Source organism: Balaenoptera physalus (genome assembly GCF_965194825.1).
Source record: "Balaenoptera physalus genome assembly, chromosome: 19".
NCBI classification, from domain to species: domain Eukaryota; kingdom Metazoa; phylum Chordata; class Mammalia; order Artiodactyla; family Balaenopteridae; genus Balaenoptera; species Balaenoptera physalus.
The window spans coordinates 61,534,674-61,557,280 of NC_138900.1; the positions used below are offsets into that span (position 1 = coordinate 61,534,674).

At 48.9% G+C, this 22,607-nt stretch overlaps 1 protein-coding gene across 2 annotated transcripts in view; it reads left to right on the forward strand.

The window, feature by feature from the left end:
- PLCG2 (phospholipase C gamma 2) overlaps nucleotides 1–22,607 on the forward strand; it is a 171,025-nt gene that overhangs the window by 86,200 nt on the left and 62,218 nt on the right. For both annotated transcript variants that reach the window (XM_082438973.1, XM_082438972.1), the window contains exons 6-9: nucleotides 3,627–3,711; nucleotides 5,217–5,300; nucleotides 17,668–17,711; nucleotides 19,289–19,361. In XM_082438973.1, coding sequence (XP_082295099.1) covers nucleotides 3,627–3,711; nucleotides 5,217–5,300; nucleotides 17,668–17,711; nucleotides 19,289–19,361 — 286 coding nt within the window. The remainder of the gene's footprint in view (nucleotides 1–3,626; nucleotides 3,712–5,216; nucleotides 5,301–17,667; nucleotides 17,712–19,288; nucleotides 19,362–22,607) is intronic.

The window sequence follows — 22,607 nt, forward strand, 5'->3', positions numbered from 1 at the left end:
ATATTTGGCTTGAAAAGTTGCCTTTTGTTTGTCATTTAGTGTCCGGTTTTTCCTAATGTTCACAGTTTCACTGAATTGCGTGCAGAGGGAACATATGGAGTGACCCTCACGAGAAGTGTTTTTGGGGTCATCGTAGGATTCTCGGTCTTAGAGCCAGTCTGTCCCGTCGGCGGGACGCCCTCTGCTTTCTTAGAGTCTTGCCCCTGTTGCTGCTGTTCACACTGGTGAGGGCTCTTGAGGTCGGGGATCCGGCTGGTTCGGTCTTTGTAGTGTTGGTCAGATGAACGAAAGCCCTCCCTTTTCATTCATAGACACAGCATTGTAACAAGGGACAACCAGAACGTTCTAGCTTTGGAAGCTTTCCTTATAACATTTCCAGGCCTGGGGAGACTGAGTCAAAGGCATGAATCTTTTAACATTAATCTTGGCCACGTTTCCAGAAACCCTCTCTTTTTGAGTCTTTAGAGTTTAGTTGCTTCTTATCTGGGAATTAGGTTCTAAGATCAGTGCATTAGGTGAAAACTTCTTCGGTCAAAATACCCCTTGCGAAAGCCCCTGAACCTTCGGGGGCGGGGGGTGGTCACTGGAATTGCATTCCTCAGGGTGAGGCTCACGGGCTGAGTCCTGCAGGGGGGCCAGCAGACCTACGGGCTGGGAGCAGGTTGTCTCTGTGGACATTTCTTTCCCGCTTTGCCCTTTGCCCCTCTGCATATGACACTGACTTTGCATAGACCGAGTGTGCACTTCCTGTTCTTGCTCAGCCTGGCCTTCAGGAGGTGGGAGGGTCGGGCGTGCAGGTGGGAGGCAGGTGTGTGGTCCAGTTCTGTCTTCAGCAGGCATGCAAATAGGTTCCCTGCGGTCAGCAGTCCTGGCTCCAGCACGTCTTCGGACAGCCTGTGGGGGCTTTACCCACAGAGGTGCGCTGCCTGTCCTGCAGAAGTTCTGTTTCACTGGGTCTGGATGGGGATCATGAATTAGCATTTCTAACAAATTCCCAGCTGATGTTCATACTGGCGTTCCAGGGACCCTACTTAGAGAAGCAGGCTTCTAGAGCTGCACGGTCCACATGAGACTATTTAAATCTAAAGTAATTAAAATTAAATAAAAACTTAAAAATTCAGTTCCTTGGTCGCCCTAGCCGCATTGGACAGCCCCGATCCAGGATGTTTCCATCATCCTAGAAAATTCTATCGGGCAGCGCTGAGGTTTGAATCTCAGCACTAACACTTACTGGTTGTGTGAGTTTGGGTAAGTTACTTAACTTCTCTGTGCCTTAGTTTCCTAATCTGTAAGAGAGATCATAGTTCCTACCCCCTGGGATTGGTTTGAAGATTAAGTGGGTTCGTTTGTGAAGAGTGCTTGGCCAGTGCCTGGCTTATGGTAAACACTAACGAATGTTTATTACTGTTATAAAAAGCCGGGGGTGGTGGAGGTGTTGGTTACCAGCCTCAGGGTGGCAGGTAAGTTTCCTGGGGCTGCCAACCCCAGTTGTTTGGTAAAGGCTGCCCCAGGGTGCAGTGTTGTAGGATCTGGGACCGTGCCAAGCTGAGGAGGGAAACTGACATGATTGTTTAGTGCCCGTGGGGAGGGGGTAGTTTTGGCCATCCTTCCCCAAAGGGATTGCCCTGCTTCCCTAACGCACTGTCGCAGGCTGAGCCTGCAGGAAACAGAATCTGAGACATGGGTTTGTGTGCAGGAAGCTTATGGGGAGCGTATAGGGGTCCACACCTGTGAAGGCAGCTGGAGTCGTTGGATTGTGATGCAGTCACAGTCACGGCCTCAGCCGGCCCCGTGGAGAGCTCCGGGGAGGCCCTGCAGAGCTGTCCTGAGTTACGGCCAGAGGGCAGGCCATGATCTTGGCTGAGATCTGATGACACATCCTGGACGGGGAGAGGGGTGAAGTTGGGAGCTGCTGGCTTCCTGCCCGCCGGCGGCTCCGTGGGCCAGTCCTGGTCTACATGCCCAGAGCGGGGAGTGAGGGCAAGGCGCGGGCAGGGTAGTGGAGTGGCTAGCTCCCTGCACAGGAGCCCAAAGAAGCTCTTTGGCCCCCGCCTTTACCTGGGGGCTCAGTTGCTCCACTGTAAGGCGGGACCTTTGGAGCCGGTGGGCTCAGATGCCCCAGTGCGCAGATTCTCACGCCCCCGGGCCCTGTGTTTGCTCCGCTGGCCCCCCGGCAGCTGCACTGGCTCCCAGCTCCACAGTCTCTGTGTTCCTGGGTGTGGGAAGGTTTCTTGGCCCCGTTTCTGCCTGGAAGTTCTGGGTTCCCCAGGGGACTCTGATCTCTTCCTTGGTCCTGGATGAGCCCCCTCGGCTACCAGCTTGGCCAGACCCTCTCCCTGCCTCGTTTTATAGTGCCATCCCCCGCCGCTCCTCTCCCTTCATCCTGCCCTGGCCAAGCTCTTCGTGGACACCCCGGGGGCAGGGTCCGAAAGGGGGTCTCAGCCAGCCTGCTCGCTTCTCTGTGCGGCCAGCCCCGCCGGGCCTGCCGGGGGCTTTGTGCTGCCTTCACCGTCTCTCTGGGAAAGCCCTGGGTGCCGGCCGCAGGAGTGGTGGGAGGTGGGGAACATGTGGCCCATAAAGGTCTCCGATGTTAGGGAGGCCGTTAGATGAGAGACAGGGTTGCTGGAGGTGGGGACACTGGGGTGGCCAGGAGTCCTCTTGGCGGTCTCCCGGGGCAGCTGCCGAGTGTGGCCTGCTGCTTCCTCCCGGGCGTGCTGGCAGAGGCCGAGTAGACATTGTGGCAGAAGCTGGGCCGGTTTCTGCCCACAGCCCGGGCAGACTTCCTTCCTGGCCACACACAGCCCCTTTCCAGTCTGATGTCTCCAAGAACGCAGAACAGTTTTCTTTGGCCACACCAAAGGCCCCCCAGCCCACCCTCTCTCGCTCTGCCAGACACTTGGCTCTGCAGCCACGAGGGTCTGGATCGCCTGCCCTTGACCCGCCACCCTCCGTCACTGTTCGTGGCGTTCCCTGAGAGGCTTCACATGCAGTGGTTACAGGCAGACCCGGAGGCAGGCTGCCCTGGAGTCCGCCTCCGCCGCGTGCTAGCACCCAACATCTCTGAGCCTCGGTTTCTTCACCTGCCATGTGGAGTGATAATGGTGCCCACCTCCTCAGGTCGTCAGACCAGCTCCAACCTTGAGCCGCATACCCTGCCCCCATCCCTGTTGCCTGTTCTGAACGCTGGGGCTCGAGAATGCATACTGTGTGGGGGGTCAAGTGTAGCGAGGGGCGAGGTGACGTCATTGCCTGGAGATCCCCGGGGCAGCCTGGCACATAGTAGGTGTTCAGAGAAGGTTGGCTCCTTCCCCTCCCTGTCTCTGGCCTTCAGTGACCTCCGCTTGGTTGGAACCCCGGTGACATTTCGTATCTGCCGAGGTCATCTGACACCATGTCTGCCCACACTGCGAATCTCCAGCGTGATCCGTGTCCACGGCCACCCCTGAAGGGTGGAGACCAGCCTTGCACATCGGCTGTCTTGATCCCAGAGTCTCTGTTCCCAGTTAGCGCTCACTAACAGCTGTTGGCGGGTCTTCTCATAGAGATGGGAGCTGACGGGAGTAACCAGATCCTCCACTGTTGACACCCCTCAAGGCTGACGGGGCTGGGGTTCCCCTCTTTTGCAGCATCAGCCTCCGAGAGTTGAAGACTATCTTGCCCCTGGTCAACTTCAAAGTGAGCAGCGCCAAGTTCCTCAAAGATAAGTTTGTGGTAAGTTTTGTAGCTCAGCCTGGCGATTTTGTGAACCCAGGGCTACGTGTGCCTTTCCCATGAAGCCACTACGTGCCTTTGAGCTCCATTGAATGGTGCCCAAGGAAGTCCCCCGCCTCCAGATTCATCCATCTTAGTCCGGACGGAGGGATTGTGTGAAGATCTTAGGCCCGTGTTCTCAGTCGTGGCAGAGGACGTCATCCACGAAGACCATGTTCACCGAGCTGCTTGACTTGGGATGTTTCCACCAGTCCAACTTTCCCTTTCCCTCACTACTGTTTTCCTTTTAATAATATGAACACGTGTTTCTTTTGGAAAATATTATGAAAGATTCCTTATGTAGGTTGCCAGGGACGTGGCATTTTGTATGCAAGTCCTGATAGCGTAGTTGTCAGAGGTGACTCTTCTCTGCCCTTCCCCTCTCCTCGCACCCACCCCTCCCTTCATCCACTGTTCCTTCCTCCCACCCATCCTCCCATCCCTCCATCCCTCCTTCCGCCCATCATTTAATTTGTTTATGTTCTTGTGTAATTAAGCCGTTGGTAGATGTGGGGCAGGTCATTCCCTGAGTGATGGGATAGCGTAGGTCAGGTGGGGCTCTTCTGAAGGGTGTAAGGATGGAGGTGATCCACAGGCACTCTCTCTGGCCTTCAGAGAGATACGGACTCTCGTCAAGGAACCCAACAACACTCCATCCCAGTAGTCCCAGTTGGTGGACTCGCAGGGGCACGTCACAGGATTCCTCAGCTGAAGAAGCTTATTCATTTTTATACCAGTGAGCTCCCGGAACAGTTAACCCACTTTACGGCTTATCAAGCCATCTTTTGGCCCACCCCATAATTCGAACTAGTCCAAGAAGGCAAAACCAGAGAAGGGTGGGGGCTGACAGAAGAGAGATGGGAGAGGCATTTTCCACTGACAGCCACGTAGTTGGAATTTTGTTCTTTATCAAGCCTTTACCAAGCAGGTGCTACGCGGATGTTATCTGGTTTGGTTTCAAGGAAGTCCAAAGAGGGTAATGGTGGTTCTCCCATTGTACAGATGAAGAAACGGAGGGTCTGAGAGGGTCAAGTGATTTGCCCAAAGCTGTTAAGCCATTCAGGGGACAGACCTTGACTGGAGTTGAGCTCTGTTAATTCTAAAGGCTCGGTTCATTTTCTTATGCTTTTAAAAATGACCTATATGTACATACCCTATAAATATGTCTAGATTTGAAAGTGTCTTCTGCCCCCAAAAGGAGGAGTTCTGCATTATGGCTCTTGGAATTCTGGCTAAGATCCTTCCCTTTTGGGGAGTCAAGGGAAGGATCTTACCAGGGATCCCTGGTGGGTATGTTCTCCAGGCAGATAAATTAGGAAACTTGTGGACATTTGGGTTCAGAGGAATGCAAGTTTGATTCTAACTAGCGTTGTAGCAGAGCCATGGTATTTCTGTGAACAGGGAAGAGGCATTCTTGTGGTGGACAAGAAAACTCGTGTGGTCACTTTTTTTTTTTATATTTACAGGAAATAGGCGCACACAAAGATGAACTCAGCTTTGAACAGTTCCATCTCTTCTATAAAAAACTTATGTTTGAACAGCAAAAATTGGTAAGATGATTCTTTTTTTCCCATTCACTTTTTGAAGGTTTTGATAGTCTTATTTTACCTTACTTTTAAAAATTGAAGTATAGTTGGTGTACAATATTATATGAGTTACGGGTGTACAATATGGTGATTCACAATTTTTAAAGGTTATCCTCCATTTATAGTTATTATAGAACGTGGGTTATGGCCCCTGTGTTGTACAATATCTGCTTGTAGCTTATTTTATATGCAGTAGTTTGTACCTCTTAATCCCCTACCCCTATACTGCCCCTCCTCCCTTCCCTCTCCCTACTGGTAACCACTAATTTGTTCTCTATATCTGTGAGTCTGTTTCTTTTTTTGTTATATTCACTAGTTTGTTGTATTTTTTAGATTCCACGTGTAAGTGATATCATATAGTATTTGTCTTTGTCTGTCTGACTTATTTCACTTAGCATGATACCCTCCCAGTCCATCCGTGTTGTTGCAAATGGCAATTATTTCATTCTTGTTTATGGCTGAGTAGTATTCCACTGTGTGTGTGTGTGTGTGTGTGTGTGTGTGTGTGTGTGTGTGTGTGTGTGTATCTGTGTATCTATCACATCTTCTTTATCCATTCATTTGCTGATGGACGCTTAGGTTGCTTCTGTATCTTGACAGTTATTAATAATGCTGCTATGAACATTGGGGTGCATGTGTCTTTTCGAATTAGTGCTTTTGTTTCTTTCGGATATATACCCAGGAGTGGACATGCTGGGTCGTATGGTAACTCTATTTTTTAGTTTTCTGAGAAACCTCCGTACTGTTTTCCACAGCGGCTGCATCAGTTTATGTTCCCATCAACAGTGTAGGAGGGTTTCCTTTTCTCCACACCCTCCCCGGCGTTTGTTATTTGTGTTCTTTTTGATGATGGCCACTCTGATGAGTCTGAGGTGCTATCTCATTGTGGTTTGGATTTACATTTCCCTGATGATTAGTGATGTTGAGCATCTTTTCTTGTGCCTTTCGGCCATCTGCATGGGTGAGATGATTCTTGAGCAAATGATCGAATGATGTTTTTGTTTCCCCTGTGTTTCAAAGTCCGGCATGTTCCTAAGAGACCCGTGAGAAGTGTTCTGTCTCCCTTCTAGTCAAGGAAATATCAAGTGGGAATGGCAGTGACATCATATTTTCATCTATTAGATTGGCAAAAGTTTTAAATGTGATAGAGCTATGGAGACAGTGTGGGGAAATGGTGCTCTCATACCTTCGTGGTGGGAGTATGAGTGGCCGTCAGTCTGACTGGAATTTGTCTGAGCCTATTAAAGTAAAAAAAGTTCAACTAACTCTATCATCTTGTTCTGGAAGGAAATTTACCATATTATTAATAGTAACTGTCTCTGGGTTGAGGGATTTTTGTGTGTTGATCTTTTTATACTTTTATTCCTTGTTAATGAGAATATGTTTTTTGATTAAGATAATATGCTATTGGGACTTCCCTGGGGGCACAGTGGTTAAGAACCCGCCTGCCAATGCAGGGGACACAGGTTCAAGCCCTGATCCGGGAAGATCCCACATGCCACAGAGCAACTAAGCCCGTGCGCCACAACTACTGAGCCTGTGTTCTGGAGCCCGCGAGCCACACCTACTGAGCCCGCGTGCCACAACTACTGAAGCCCGCGCGCCTAGAGCCCGTGCTCCACAACAAGAGAAGACACAGCAGTGAGAAGCCTGTGCACCGCAATAAAGAGTAGCCCCCGCTTGCCGCAACTAGAGGAAGCCCGCGCGCAGCAACGAAGACCCAACGCAGCCAAAAATAAATTTAAATAAATAAATTTATTTAAAAAAAGATAATATGCTATTTTAAAATTAAATTAAGATGTGCATACGTTTTGACCTGACAGTGGCATTTTGGGGGCTCTGTTTTAGAGAAATGAAAGCACTGAGACCTAAGAGTGTATCACTAGATTGTTTATTGCAGCATTACTTACGCTGGCAAAATACTTGGGAGCCATCTGAATGCCTCTCAGTAGAGCAAAAGCTGGGTAAGCTATGGTCCGTCCATACTATGCGACCCTGTGCAGCTGATTAAGAAGCCTGAGTCCGTTGTGTTTCTGTCCATCTGGAGGGATGTTCATGGTATTTTGTGAGGAAAACCAGCTGCAGATTCATGCAAGGAGCTAGGTCTGATTTTTTGGTAACAAACAGTACTCCTCCTATATATGTTTGTGAGTGTTTTTATGAACAAGGAGAAGGTATGGAAGAGTACACACACCTCACATTTAATGTTTTTTTTTTAATAGATTACTGTGGTTTATTTTATTTATTTTTGGCTGCATTGGGTCTTCATTGCTGCACACGGGCTTTCTTTAGTTGCAGCGAGCGGGCCTGCTCTTCATTGTGGTGCGCAGGCTTCCCGTTGCAGTGGCTTCTCTTGTTGCGGAGCATGGGCGGAGCATGGGTTCCAGGCACGCGGGCTTGGTAGTTGTGGCAGGTGGGCCCTAGAGCGCAGGCTCAGTAGTTGTGGCTTGCGGGCTCTAGAGCACAGGCTCAGTAGTTGTTATGCACGGGTTTAGTTGCTCCGCGGCGTGTGGGATCTTCCCGGACTAGGGCTCGAACCCGTGCCCCCTGCATTGGCAGGCAGATTCTTAACCACTGCGCCACCAGGGAAGTCCCTCACATTTGATGTTGATTTTGTGTATGTCCTGGAGGGATTTGGAACGATGCTCAGGAGAGATAATTAAATTTGTCTTTGCACCACTCCGTTTTCAACTTGTTCCAAGTAGCACATTACTTTTGCAATAAAAAAAAAAAAGTCCCATAAAGCGTAAGGCTTAAAAAGGGAGGCTTTCAGTTCAATGCAGGGAGCACCGTGCCTGGTGGGTGGTTACTGCTGTTACTGTTGGTAAAGGGCTTTGCAGGGCGCCGTGGTGGGTCCAGAGCAGAGCTACGAGGGAGCAGAGAGTGGGTAGGACTTGCAGCAAGACGGATCTGCTTTCTTCGGCTGTGTGATCTTGGGCGAGCCACTGACCACTCCCAGCCTCGGTCTTCTCATCCGTGCAATCGGGGCTATGATTCCTGCCCCACCGGGCTCTGGGGAGGACTGACGAGGGATTGGAGGTCAAGAGTGCAGGCATTTTAAAGTGATGAGTGTGAAAGTCAGTTATCAGTTGCCTTCTGCCTGCAGGCTGGCCGCAGGGTGAGGCCTCTTGATAGGTGACCACTGGCCTTGGGACTTCGGATGTATCTGAGGTAGAGAAATGGGAGAAGCATTTCTTGTCTGCCTAGATTGGGGAAAAATACATTATTTCATAGAGTAAAAGATTCAATTGCAGTGTGTTCACTTTTTCACAGTAGTGATAATTAGTCCTTGGTTTGCCAAATAGAGTAGAAAAATCATAGGCTTTGGGGGTTGAAAGACCTGGATTCCAGCCCCAACTTGACCTCTAACTGACCAAGTGATTTTGGGGAAAGCCATCTTTTCCCCCGTCACTCAGCCTCCTCTGTAAAATGAAGGTATTAAATCAGGTCATTGGTTATACAATTTTAAAGCTATCTAACCCCGCTCCCCTTTTTTATACGAAACCTTAATTAAGAAAACTGCTGCATAAAAGCGGATCAAAACACTTTTTACGTTAAAAGCTATAACTTTCATTTATAATCAATTCTTGGGAGCAATGAAAATGTTGTGATGATAGTATATAAATGAAATCCAGAATAATGACAATTGCTGTCTTAGGCAGTTGACCAGGACTGAGAAAAACTTGATTCACTCAAGATAAGTAGTTGCAAAAAACAGGTTTTATAATCGTTTGTCTGGAAATTTCGAGATACTGTCTCATCAGGCAGAGAGCAGGCGAAGCTTGGGAATAAGGTTCCCATAAAGACACAGACCTACCAGAGAATGGACTTGAGGATATGGGGAGGGGGTGGGGTGAGATGTGACAGGGTAAGAGAGTGTCATGGACATATATACACTACCAAATGTAAAATAGATAGCTAGTGGGAAGCAGCCACATAGCACAGGGAGATCAGCTCGGTGCTTTGTGACCACTTAGAGGGGTGGGATGGGGAGGGTGGGAGGGAGGGAGATGCAAGAGGGAAGAGATATGGGAACATATTGTATGTGTATAACTGATTCACTTTGTTATAGAGCAGAAGCTAACACACCATTGTAAGGCAATTATACTTCAATAAAGATGTTTAAAAAAAAAAAAGAAATAAAAAAAAAAGAAATAAAAATAAATTTAAGAGATATACCAAAATAAAAAAAGCTGTTGCATCTGCCAATACAGGTTACCCACCACTGATGGTCTCCACCGTGATAAAATTCCACAGAAGAGCACTTTTCATTGTGGTTCTTTCTAAAGCTTATGTATGTGTGTTTGAGAGGGAGAAGGAAGAGAAAGAAATTTGAGTCAGATTTCTGCAGAATCCCTGAGTCCTCTGGGGGTACCCTAGATGGCCCAGTTTTGGGGAAAAACATCTGTACGTACCAGAGGTTACCCTGGTGGCCAGAGTTCCACATTCAGCCAGCATTCGGTTGTACTTGGCCTAATGGTTTAAATGTTTTTTAAATGAATTGCCTACATTTAAAACTTGGGAGATTTCTTATTCAGATCCAGATTTTTCATTTCTCTTGGGAAAAAAAAAAATCGAGATCTGGCTATATTTGGCAACCTCTGAGTGGAGGGAAGCATGCTTTCTCTGGTTTGCCCCAGCCCTTCCCCCAACCCCCCATCCAGCTCTCTCTGCTAATTTATGTCACCTACCCAGTCCCTAAGACCTTCTGGGTCAACAGCCTCTCCATCATTGGAGGGTATAACTGTCCAGTCTGGCCACCGCATATTTTAATTCAGTGACTTGGAATTTGAATAACAAAGCCCCAGGCTCTATAGATAGTTACTGGCCAACTTGAGAAGCCTCACTGCTCTTGTGTAGGTAAATGCTTCTCCCCTGTCAGCATATCATTTACTTACTGAGCTCCTCACTGGAAGCTCAGGGCAGAGAAAAGCATTACCTCTGTGCTGTTAGGGGCGCAGCTGGCTTTCTTGGGCTCCTTGGGGAGACGGGGCCATTCATGGTGATTGACGATGCCCAGACCTTAATCCAGGGAGTGGGGTCCTGCTTATCAGTCGCTATAGGTTTCCAACTTGAAGTTGCCAGTCCCTCCTTGTGTCTAACCACCTGTTTACGTTGCTGCTGTGAAGCCTCAAAGCTTCCAAAAGTTTGGCAGCAGCAGGAAGATAAGAAATTTAATTCCATGTGTGTCCCCCTGGGGAGGGGATATATCTCTAACTAGGCTGTCATAACAGTGTTGTGAATAAAGATCAGAGCTAACATCTCCTAAGTGTGAACTCTGTGCTGGGCGCTGTGCTATATGTCCTACATACATTTAATTCTCCTGGCAACCCTGTGGGAGAGGTACTGTTATTACCCTCATTTTGTGGATGAAGTTGCTGACACTCAGGTTACTTGCTGGAGGTCACGAGGTTAGTAAGCTGCAGAGCTAGAATTTGAGTTCTGTGCTCAGCTTCGCTGCCCACCCACTGATACTTCTTTTTAATTTTTTAAACTTTGGTATTAAGGGAAATTTCAAACAGAGACAAGCAGAGGTAATAGTATAACAAACCCCCAAGCACGTGGCAGCCAGTTTTCAGCAATGGTCAACATGGTCATCTTATTTCATCTATGCCCTTACCCACCTCCCTCTTCTCAGATGGTTTTGAAGCAAACCTAAGACATTGTGTTTTTTCTTCCTTAAATATTTGAATCTAATACCCAGCTTCATCACTGCTACTTTGCTGCCTCCCCAGCAAACCTGTGAAGTACCCCCTTGGATAGTGGAGGCTGGGGGTCTGGCATTTACAGGCCCTGATTATACGTGAAGATGGTTGACTAATATCACTCTTGCTCTCGGCCCAGGACTGGAGTTTCAGCCCCATGGGATTAGGTGGTGGGGTTACTGTTGATTCATCTGTTGTTACCCCCTGCCGTTTCACGTGCTCTCTTCTTGGTACCCTCTAGTAGACTACTTTGGAAATGCGTTAGGGTTCTGTATTACTTATGAATTGCTTACGTATTACGTGTGTGAGCTCTGTATTGCTGGCATGTACGTAACAGTATTACCGCGATGCACGTTTGCTCTCTCAGTTTCTGGGGCTCAGGCATCCAGGTGTGCCTTAGCTGGATTCTCTGCTTTGGGGTTTCACAAAAAGCTGCGTTTAAGATTTCCACTGAGGCTGTGGTCTCATCTGAGGCTCAGATGGGAAAAGGTCGGCTTCCGTGCTCACGCGGTGGTAGCAGCATTCAGTTCCTTGCAGTTGTAGGACTGAGGGCTCCAGCTTCTTGTTGGCTGCCCGCAGCTCCTAGTGGCTGCCCACGGCTTCTCCACGGATGGGGCTCCCTGCATGGCTGCCTGTTTCCTCAAAGCCAGTAAGACAGGTTCTCCAAGCATGTAAAAGCATCCTCATGTAATCATATGCACATAATTGTGTACATCCATCACCTCTGCAAGTTACAGGGATAAGGCAAGGGTCTGAATACCAGGAGGTGGAGATCCTGGGGCCGTCTGTCCACCATGGGTTCCCATGAACCCAAGTCTGAGTTGCTCTCCAGCAGCTCACAAATAATCAGTAATAGGCTCACAAATTATGTCCAGTGCAGTTGAAAGAACAAATGCCTTCCCAGCCTTGCAAGGTGCCAGGGAACATAAACATACGCAGCCCTCTGCCTTCCCAGTACTATCCCACTGGGGTCTGAATATAGGTGAATTCTGTTGCTTGTTTGCCTGTTGAAGTAGAAAACAACTCTGCTATAATTTAAGGTGGCACTGATTTTCCTTTAGCGTTGCTTTTAGCTAGGAGCAACGTTAAATTTCCTGACTGTTGTGGGGTGACGGTAGCTATCCTAGATGGTTGTTGCGAAGATTAAAAGAACTGGTAGAAGAAAAAAGAACCGGAAGGTCTCAGTCACCCAGCAGAGGGTCTGGCATACAAAGCTGCCGTCAGAATGTGGTATCTACTGTCGCCGTCAGCCTGTCTTTACGAGGCAGAATCTCCCCGGGAGGAGGTGGGGGCAGCTGGCCTCTGGTGCTCCTTCTCTCCGTCCTGTTTCTAAAAGACCATCTTGGACATGGAAACAACCTAGATGTCCATCAACAGATGAATGGATAAGGAAGATGTGGTACATATACACAATGGAATATTACTCAGCCATAAAAAAGAATGAAATAATGCCATTTGTAGCAACATGGATGGACCTAGAGATTATTATACTCAGTGAAGTAAGTCAGAAAGAGAAAGACAAATATCATATGATATCACTTATATGTGGAATCTAAAATGTGGCACAACTGAAGTTATGTACGAAACAGAAACAGACCCACAGGCATAGAGAACAGACTCGTGGTTGCCAAGGGAGAGAGGGGAGGGGGAGTGGGGGAGGGAAGGATTGGGGGTTTGGGATTAGTAGATGCAAACTATTATATAGAGAATGGACAGACAACGAGGTCCTACTGTATAGCACAGGGAACTATAGTCAATATCCTGTAATAAACCATAATGGAAAAGAACATATAGATATCTATATAGATATATTTGTATAACTGAATCACTTTGCTGTACAGCAGAAATTAACACAGCATTGTAATCTTCAATAAAATAAATTTTTAAAAAAAGACCATCTTGGTCACAATCAGTGGATTTCCCAGCATGTCCTTTGATACCTCATGTACTGAAGCAGAAGGCTAGGCAGCCCTCGACAGGAAATTTGTTTCTGGTATCTGGATACATTTTACTACAAGCAAAGTAATGCATATTCAGTCCATAAAAGTTGGAAGTGCATTATAAAATAAAAAGGAAATTAAAATACCTGCAAACCTACCCATGATTATACCTGCAATTATACATTCAATAAGAAGTTTGATGTTTACTCTTCCAGATTTTCCATGGGTGCGAGCGTGTGGGAAGAGAGCGACTAACATTCTGTCATGTGTTGGTGGAGGAGTCTAGGGAATATCACAGACTATCCTAATCAGTGGTCAGGGGAGAGGAGAGTCCACAGTGCAGAAGTTAGCAGTGAATCTGCTTAGCTTTCCTGTCACTGCAGTTTGTCCCCATGGCCGCTTCACATGACCTGCAAAGCACAGAGAGTGTGTAGGGCAAGTTACAGCCCCAGAGGATGTGATCACCCACAAAAACATGGGAAGATGCAATTCCCTGACCTTAGGTGGACCTCGGGGCCTCTGGGCCGTCATTTCTGTCCCCTCCCTTTGGCTTGGCCCCTTCCCTTGTCTAGCTGGTAACTGCCTCTTCTCCCGAGGACCAAAAGTCATAGGTTACTTTTCCCTGTAGCCTTTTAATTTAACTTAATTTTAATTTAATTTAGTTTCCCTGTAGCCTTTTACTTTTCCCCAGAGAAATTAATTTATTATTTTAGTCATCCATTCAATAAATGGGTGACTCAAGAAGGCACAGTGGTCAACTAAACAGACGTCACCCTGACCTTATTGAACCTTTATTGGGGTCGCAGGGCGTCAGAGGTGTTGCCCAGAGTCACAGAGGGCTGAATGCCCTGGCTTGGTAGGATTTGGCCCTGTAACCGAACACGGTAATGCGAAGATAAATTAATTGCTGCCTCCCCTGTGTGCTCATAGTATCTAGAGCATTCTGCCCTCATTGCTAGGATGTTGTCATTTATTTTATGTGCCTTTGCACATACTGTGTGGGGCAGTGGCGATTGACCAGGGTGGACCTGGGTTGAAATTCTGGCCCCTTGACGTTCTCGGTATATAACCCTGGAACAGTTATGTGTGCTCCCTGAGCCCGTTTCTTGCTTCTGAAACAGAGTTTATTTTACTGCTTTCCTAATAGGATTGGCACGAGGACTAACTGAGATCGGGGCTGCCCTGCATCAGCTCACAAACATGCCCTATCCATTTCCCAGGGCGGCCGTAACAAAGGACCCGCGACTGAGTGGCTTAAAAGAGCAGAACTTTATTCTCTCACAGTTCTGGAGGTTAAGTCTGAGGCCAGGTGTGGGCGGAGCCACACCCCTTCTGATGGCTCTAGGGGACCATCTGTTCCTCGCCTCTCTCCAGCCTCTGCCATTTGCTGGCCATCCTGGGTGCTCCTTGCCTTGTAGACGCACCTCTCCGGTCTCTGCCTCCATCATCCCATGGGCACCGTCTCTCTGTGTGTCTGTCTGCAAATCTCCCTCTTTGTAAGGACTCCATTCATTGGATTTAGGGCCACCCTAATCTAGCATGACCTCGACTTAACTTGATGGCATCTTCAAAGACCCTATTTCCAAATAAGGCTGCATTCACAGGTGGTGTCAGGACTTGGACATGTCTTTTGGGGGATGCAGTTCTACCCATAACACATGCTGCACATTCTTCCTTCTTTAGAACATCCTCCTGACACACCTCCCCCTTCCGGCTGCTGCCCCATTTCTCTGACCCTGTAGAGTGACCTATTCCAGGAGTGCCATCTACACCACCGTCTGCACTTCCTTCCCTCCCTCCACATCTGGAGCCCATTCCAGTCGTGTTTCCATGCCTCCTATGCCACAGCAGTTCATCTTGTCACATCACCATTGACCTCCGCCTTGACAAGTACAGTGGTCCATCCTCTGGTCTTTGTTTTGTTCGCTCTGTGGCATGTGAGCCACGTGACAGTGGGTCACTCTCTCCTTGATATTGTCACTTGGCTTTTGGATGCTGCACTGTCTTCCTTCTTCTCGTACCTCGCCTTCTGCTGGCTCTCAACCTCCTTGGCTGGGTCTTCAGTTTCTTGGCATCTAATGGTTGGCATGACCCAGGTGAGGCCGGTGCCTAGCTGGCAAGTGCTGAAACCAGTTGTTAAACTAGTTGCTGCCAGAGGGAGCTGGTGACTACCCTCTGCCCCACCAACCCGCTGGTCCCCAAGAGTCTTGAGTGGACCCCATGGGGGACCATCCAGTGCCCGTCAGCTCATCAGCCAGCCCCCTGCTCACACGCACTGGCGTGTCCTCAAGCGTCTGTGGCCAGAGATGGTGAGGGACAGCTTTCCCTGCAGTTATGCTGGCACCCAGGGGGAGAAACGCCCAGTACCCGCTGCACCCCCAGAATGGCCTCCCAGCTGCTTTCAGGAAAAGACCCACCATGCTATTGCTGTGTTTTGTACATCCCTACCCAAAACTCAGTCCACAGAGCTGTTGTCTTATCTGTGTACTCCTGGTGTGATCCTGTCTGGTCCCCCAGCTTCAAATAGCATCTTTATGCTGATTACTCCCAGAAACATGTCTCCGGCCCCCACGTCTCCCCTGAATGCCAGACTCTCCTGACTGCCGGCTTGCCTTGCATCTCACACTAGAATGTCCAGAAGAGGCGTCGTGATACTCAGCACCGTACCCCCATCTCCATTGCTGTGAACCCATACCTGGCCGCCCCATTGGGAGGGCCCAGGAATCATCTTGATTCCTCTCTCCCACTTCCCATGACGCCTGCCCCCCAGTGCATTCTGCCCATCTCCTAACATATCCTCAGGCAGCTTGGCCTTTGAATTCTGAGAGAACTGGCTTTGCTTCCATGTGTGCTACCTGAGTGGTGAGCCCTGGGCTGGTCATATTTGCCTCTTTGATTTTAGTCCGTTCTCTGCCCTGCTCTGTACCCCGAGGGACTGATTCTTACAAACAAGTTCCCAGGTACCTCTGCCTCCAGGGGGTTCAGCAAATGGGGTGACAGGAGATTGCAGGCAGAGGAGTGGGGAAGCTGAGGCGTCGCTCCCCGTCTTTCCTGGCTCCGGAGGCATCTCCACAGTAGAGGCACCTCCTCCTTCACCCCAGCTCCTCATGTAGCTGAAATGGGGTGCAGCTTTTTCTGTACATCATTGCAAGGCAAGGAAAGGAAGGGGCGGGCTTTAAGTAAGGACCGCGTGGAGTGGACAGTTGAAGGGGGGTCACAGATGGCCTTTCTCCAGATGTAGAGAAACCAGTTTCGGGATTTGGGTTTGGAAAGGATCCGGCCTTAAGCACCAGATTGACCCAGTGATCTAAGGGCCAAATGACTCCAGATAACAAACAGCTGGCACTGCCTAAAATCCCTTTTCTTTTAAAAATAAATAACCATGCTGTAAATGACACATAAGTGAAATGAAGTACTTCTAAGTCATTCTAAAAGAGTGACTCCTAATCTTTTTTGGTGACCTACTTCTTTGAGATGCTCATTAAAGCTATGGATCACCTTTCCAGAAAAAAAAAAAAACATATTTGCACAGACTTATGCAGATCTCCTGATTCTTCCCAGGGGCCTGTGGATACCTTTTCTAGAACGTTGAGTTTCCACGTCATCCTGGAGTGCAAGCAGGTTGGCAAGAGGACTTGGGGAATCTAGAGCAGGAGTTGTTTTATATCATTAGCATTTGTAACCGGCCAGGGGCTACATTTCCATTTGTGCCCTGAATTACTCAAATGCTTATCCAATCGCAGTCTCATTAAAGATTATTTCAGTGATGCTACCTAACCAGAAATGGACGCAGTATGGGTGTGTGTGTGTATGGCGTGTGAGTGTGTGCATGTGTGCATGCGTGCGCGTGCACGTGGAAAATGCTCGGCCAGTGAGCTGGTGTGAGTGGAGGCTGGGGGTTGGGGGACCCCAGGCCTTCCTGGTGGAGGAGCTCTCCATCCTTCCATCAGTGGTTGGGAGATCAGTAGGCCATGAAGTGTAGGACCAGAGCTGTCCAATATTTCTCTCTTTCTCTTGAATTCAAGGATTAGAAGTGAGCTCATTGAAACACTAAGGATTGGAAATGGACCAGTGAGGGTGCAGAAAAGGGTGTGCATTCTCTGGTGGGCATGCTGGTCAGGACAGCTGTTTTGAAAGCAATTTGGTGAATCTGCCGAAGTACACACCCCGTGTCCAGGCATTTTCCTGCCCAGGAATCTACCCAATGGAAATGCTGGCACAAGTGGACAAAGATATATATGCATGAACATTCTTTGTAATACTGGATACAATAGCAGAAAATTGAAAGACAGACATACTATGGAATACAGTGTGGGTTTTGAAAGTAGTGAGGTAGGGCGATTTGAGGCTGCTGAATAATACGTAAAGCTTGAAACAACAGCAAAAAGTTGGGAGACATAGATATAATATAATATGATAAGATAGAATTAAATGAATATCTATAAAACGAACTCTAGACGGAGACCTGCCAAATTATCGAGTGATTGCTTTTCAGAAAAAAGACTTTGCAAGGGGTGAGGAAGACTTCCACCTTTTGTGTAAAGATGTAAATATTTGAACATTTGCAAGTCACATAAATGACAATGATAATTTTTTAACGACAAAAAAATCTCTATTTGCATTAAGTGGCTCGACTTGTCTAACGTTCTTGTTTCATGGCTGTGTCCCTTCTGTTTTCTATTTTAGATTCTTGATGAATTCAAAAAGGATTCCTCCGTGTTCATCTTGGGGTGAGGCACCTCTGCGGCGTTGTTGTTCTGGGTGGTTGTACCGGGCGTTGGTGCCCTTGTGGGTCCCCCCAGCCTTGCCATCGGAACTCCAGGGAGTCACCTCTCCGGCAGGCACTGGTGGGGTCCACCTATTGGGGAACTGGCCATCCCAAGCCTGTGCCACGAATAAACATGCACAGCAGCAGGGCTTGTGGAATGTTGGGAGGGTGGCCCAGAAGGTTCTGTAGAGAAGCCTACTTGCTTCAGGACCTCCTTTCCCAAAGGTGAGTTGGGGAAATTCCTGGCTAAGCAGAGTGAACTGAATTCAGGTGAGGTGAAGCATATCAAGTGCTTCATGTGGTGCATGGCAGGGCTCTTAAATAGTGATAATGATATTATTATTAAAACCTAAGTGCTGCAGGACTTGTCAGGACCTCTACTACACTTACTAATTCCCCTAATTATAAAGTGTTCTATGTCCTCCAAGCCTGTCTACCTGGGAGAAATGTTTGCCATGGAGTTAATAGCGCCTAGAATGTGATTTGCGGCCCGCTGACCTGGGCCTGCTTTTTGGAAGCAGCCCTCATTGATGAGGGTGCCCTGGCAGCTGTTCCCTCTGTAACATTCTAATCCAGAAACCCCAAGACTCCAAAATGTATATAAAATGAATCCAATTCTTATGTGGTATTTTAATGAAAAGATTAGTGTTGGACCATGAAGCTGGTTAGGAAAGAAGGTTAGAAACACACTCAGAGACAACAGACTTTTGGACCTTGAGTGTTTAGTAAAGAGAGAAAGCCTAAAGCGTGTTTTATCTCCTGTATTTCAAAAGAGACCCCCCCCCTTCCACCCCCGCTGCATGTGCTCAGGGAAAAGTACAGATTTCCCCGGAATGCCCTGCTCTGCAGGATACACTTTCCAGAGCGAACAGGGTTGCCAGTCCAGTGAGGTCCTGGTTTTCTGGTAGCAATGAGCATCCTCTCCATGAGGCCATCAGTCAGCAAGCTGCTGGCCGAGGTGGCATCTCCCTTTATTCAGGGTGAAGGGGTCCGTGTCAAATGGAAAACTCTCCCAGCAGCGGGCCTCTGCGGGCCCCACTGCTCTCGTCGTGCATGTTCCAGCTGATTCTCCCTGTCCGCCAGGGTTGGGGGCTTCATCTGGCCCACACTCCTGCTTCAGAGCCCTCGATGGCTCAGCCAACTCTGGAGTCATTTCTCCAGCATCGCCTACCCCAAACGCTCTTCACATCCCGCCCTGCCCAGGCATCTGCTGTCTGCGCCTGTCCGTGCCCGCCCGTCCTCCCTCCCTCCCCGTTCCTTCTCCCTCCCCCTTCCTTCTCCCTTGCACCTGGACCACCTGGGAGCAGCTGAGTGTAGATTGCAGGGCCCAGTTCTCCCAGGTTCTGGTGTCAGGGCCCCTCTGAATCCTCCTGGGTCAGGGATGTCGTCTGGGTCACCTTCGTCTTCCTGTTGGCCAGCCTGCACCTGGCCCTGCGGGGGGGACTCGGCAGGGTGTCTGGGTGGCCGTCCTGCTGGCTGGGATCGCCTCCTGCCTGTTGGACGGCCCTCTCTCAACACCCTCCCTTTCCCCGAGGACAGCAACACCGACCGGTCGGATGCCTCCGCTGTTCACCTGCACGACTTCCAGCGGTTCCTCTTACATGAACAGCAGGTGAGAGGACAGCAGGGCCCCTGGGGTGGGGCTGCCCCAGCGGTTGCTCACCTTCTCACCACCTGCCGTCATGAAACAGGTGTCGTCTCCCTGCTCAGCGCTGCCTTGGGGGCTTAGACTCTGGAGTAAGACTGGCCTCTCATCAGCCTCTTTCCCAGGCCCCAGATGGAGGAAGGGAAGGAGAACCCCGCAGGGCGGGCGGACGGTGTTCTCACCTGCCGGCTTCTGCTCCTCCCCCCAGCTCACCTCTGGTGTCGCTTCCCCAGGAAGCCTTCCCTGACTCGCGGAGGGTGTGACTAAGGTGGACGAGCCTGGGGGTCCTCTGGAGGATGAGGTGGCACAGCTGTCCTTAAACAAATGACGTGTGGACGTCTCCTGGAATGTTTGCGTGTGGGCTCCGAGCTGGTGGCTGAGTCAGAGTTTGTGGTGGGCAGTGGTCTTCTAGGGGACGGTTCTGCCCCAGGGCAATGGCTGCCCCTGGCATCTGGTGGGTAGAGGCCAGGTATGCTGCTCAACATCCAGAGGTGCACAGGCCAGCCCCCCGCCCCCCAACAAGGAACTACCCAACCCCACATGTCAGCAGTGCCTCGGCTGAGAAACTGAGTTAGAGGGAGAGAAACCTGGCATCCTCTCACTAGCTGTGTGACCTTGGGCAGGTGGTTTGACCTTTCTGTGCCCCACTTTCCTCCTCTTTAAGTGGGGATGAGAACCCTACCTCTCAGAATTGTGGGGATTAGACAAGATGGTCTTGATCTTTGTGTGTATGTATGAGTACGTATATACATGCGTAGTCACATATCTATTTCAAATTTTTATTTGTATCACTGGAGTTTCATTTATTCTCTTTATTTAGTTTTTTTTAATAGACTCTCTTTCATAATAACAATATATAGTCTTTTTCATAGTAATATTCAGTTCATTTACTTTAAAAAAATACTTTGTATTAGAGAACATCTCAAACATACACAGAAGTAGACAGGCTGGCATCATAAACACCCTGTACCCATCACTCTGATTACAAAGTTAAGAACATTTTGCCACTTTAATTTCATCCATCCTCCATCTCCATCCCCACGTGTCTCCCTTCCCTTCCTTCCTTCTTCATTTCTTTGCTGGCAAATTCTAAAGTAAACCCCAGACTGTGTATCATTCCATTTGAAAATACTTCAACATGTCTCTCTTATGAAATGGACATTTTTTTTTAAGAAAACATGGCCATAATTCCCCTGTTACACCTTTCACAATGAACACGAATTTCTTAGTGTCAGACAGTACACATCCCATGTTCAGATGTCACTGATTGTAGGGAAAATAACGAACAGACGCACACTTGCACGAGGTGCAGAGGCGGTTAGCTGCTGTGGTTCATGATGACTGGTGACCGAGGACTTTGAGGTGTCACGCTCTCCCCACGTGGGGTGAATGGGAGTGACCAAGAGAAGGCTTCCTTGCCCCGCCTGAGACTACGACCCAGGGCAGGTGAAGCGAGGGGGGATCCATGAATTCTGTTGAGCACGATTACATGCAAGGTGCGGTGCTGCCGGGAGAGTGACGCAGAGAGAGAGGCACAGGCTGTTTGCTTTTCCGCCGTGCTCTTCCTTGCGCTGAATTGTAGGGAGCCGTGGAAGTGAAACAGTTAAACTCCTGGAGACAAGTCGCCTTATATCCTGGAATCCACCACCTCGTGCTCAGTAATTTTATTCCAGGGGAGGGTCACAGGCTTTCCCTACGCTGGCCCCGTGGCTGGGCTGCCCTCAGAGATCAGGGTTGTGGGCCGGGAGCAAGGTACAGGCCATCAGGATCCCGCATCCGGGAGTTAGGACGCAGGCAGCCCACGAGCATCTGTGTGAGTGCGCGTGATGGGAACAAGATGTGCTGCCAGGGCTGGGGCCTCTGAGCCGTCCGTCCCGTGGACCCTGAGTGTCCCAGCTCCCAGCGCTCTGTGGGACGCTGGCATGGAGCAGAGTCAGTGACCTAGGACGTCTGTTGGGGGTGGTGGATGCTCGTATGTGGAATAGCCACTGTAGCACTTGGTGTGCGAATTAGTACAGGTTTGTAGAAGACACATTGGCAATACACAATTAAAATGCAAACTTTGAAAAAAGGTTTATATACTTTGATTAAATAATTGCTCTCCTAGGAACTTATCCTAAAGAAATAATGGCAGCATTTTGAATAGAAGTGAGAACTTGGAACTGATCTGAATTTCCATTCGGGGGCTGGTTAAATGTTCCGCAGTCCAGCCCTGGGAGGCATGGGTGACACTAACTGACCCGGAACTGATGTGCCTGCGTTGGTCTTGGGCTCATCATTAGGTCAACTTAATTAATGACTGAAACCTCAGCTTTCTTATTTATATAACTGGAGAATAATATTATATGTCCTGCCTGGGCTTGTGTGAGTTCTAAATGAGCCACCATGTGACAAGCGTGAGCACAGAACCCGGAGGGCTGCCCCTGCCCAGTGCTGACGGCCTCACCGTGCTTGTTTCTCTCATCACTACTCTGATCATTTTCATTATTATATTGATAGTTGCCCAACTCAATACCCCATACCAAGTAGATACATTTTTCTACCCCCTCCCAGACTATTCATATTTTAAACTCCTTTAGGCAGAAGATTTCTTATTTACAGCCAGTGCAGTTCCAGGTTATAGCAGCTAAGTACCCATGTGTTTTTTTTTAATTAACTAAGTAATTAATTTATTTGGCTGCATTGGGTCTTCATTACTGCACGCAGGCTTTTCTCTCTAGTTGTGGCGAGCAGTGCGCGGGCTTCTCATTGTGGTGGCTTCTCTTGTTGCGGAGCACGGGCTCTAGGTGCGCGAGCTTCAATAGCTGTAGCATGCGGGTTCAGTAGTTGCAGCTCGCAGGCCCTAGAGTGTGCAGGCTTCAGTAGTTGTGGCTCATGGGCTCTAGAGCACAGGGTCAGTAGTTGTGGCGCACAGGCTTAGTTGCTCTGCGGCATGTGGCATCTTTCTGGACCAGCTATTGAACCCGTGTCCCTTGCAATGGCAGGCGGATTCTCAACCACTGCGCCACCAGGGAAGTCCAGTACCTGTGTTTTTTTATGCGAAAGCTTTTTAGGAGAAGGAAGCAGGAAGCTTCTGGCCTTTTGGGGGCGTCTAGGGCCGGCAAGGCGTTTGCATTAAGTATCCTACAATTTGAGTTTCATGTTCTGGTATTCAAGGATTGCATCACTGTTGTATTCAAGTGAACTGAATGCTCCCCCAGCTCCCAGCTCTTG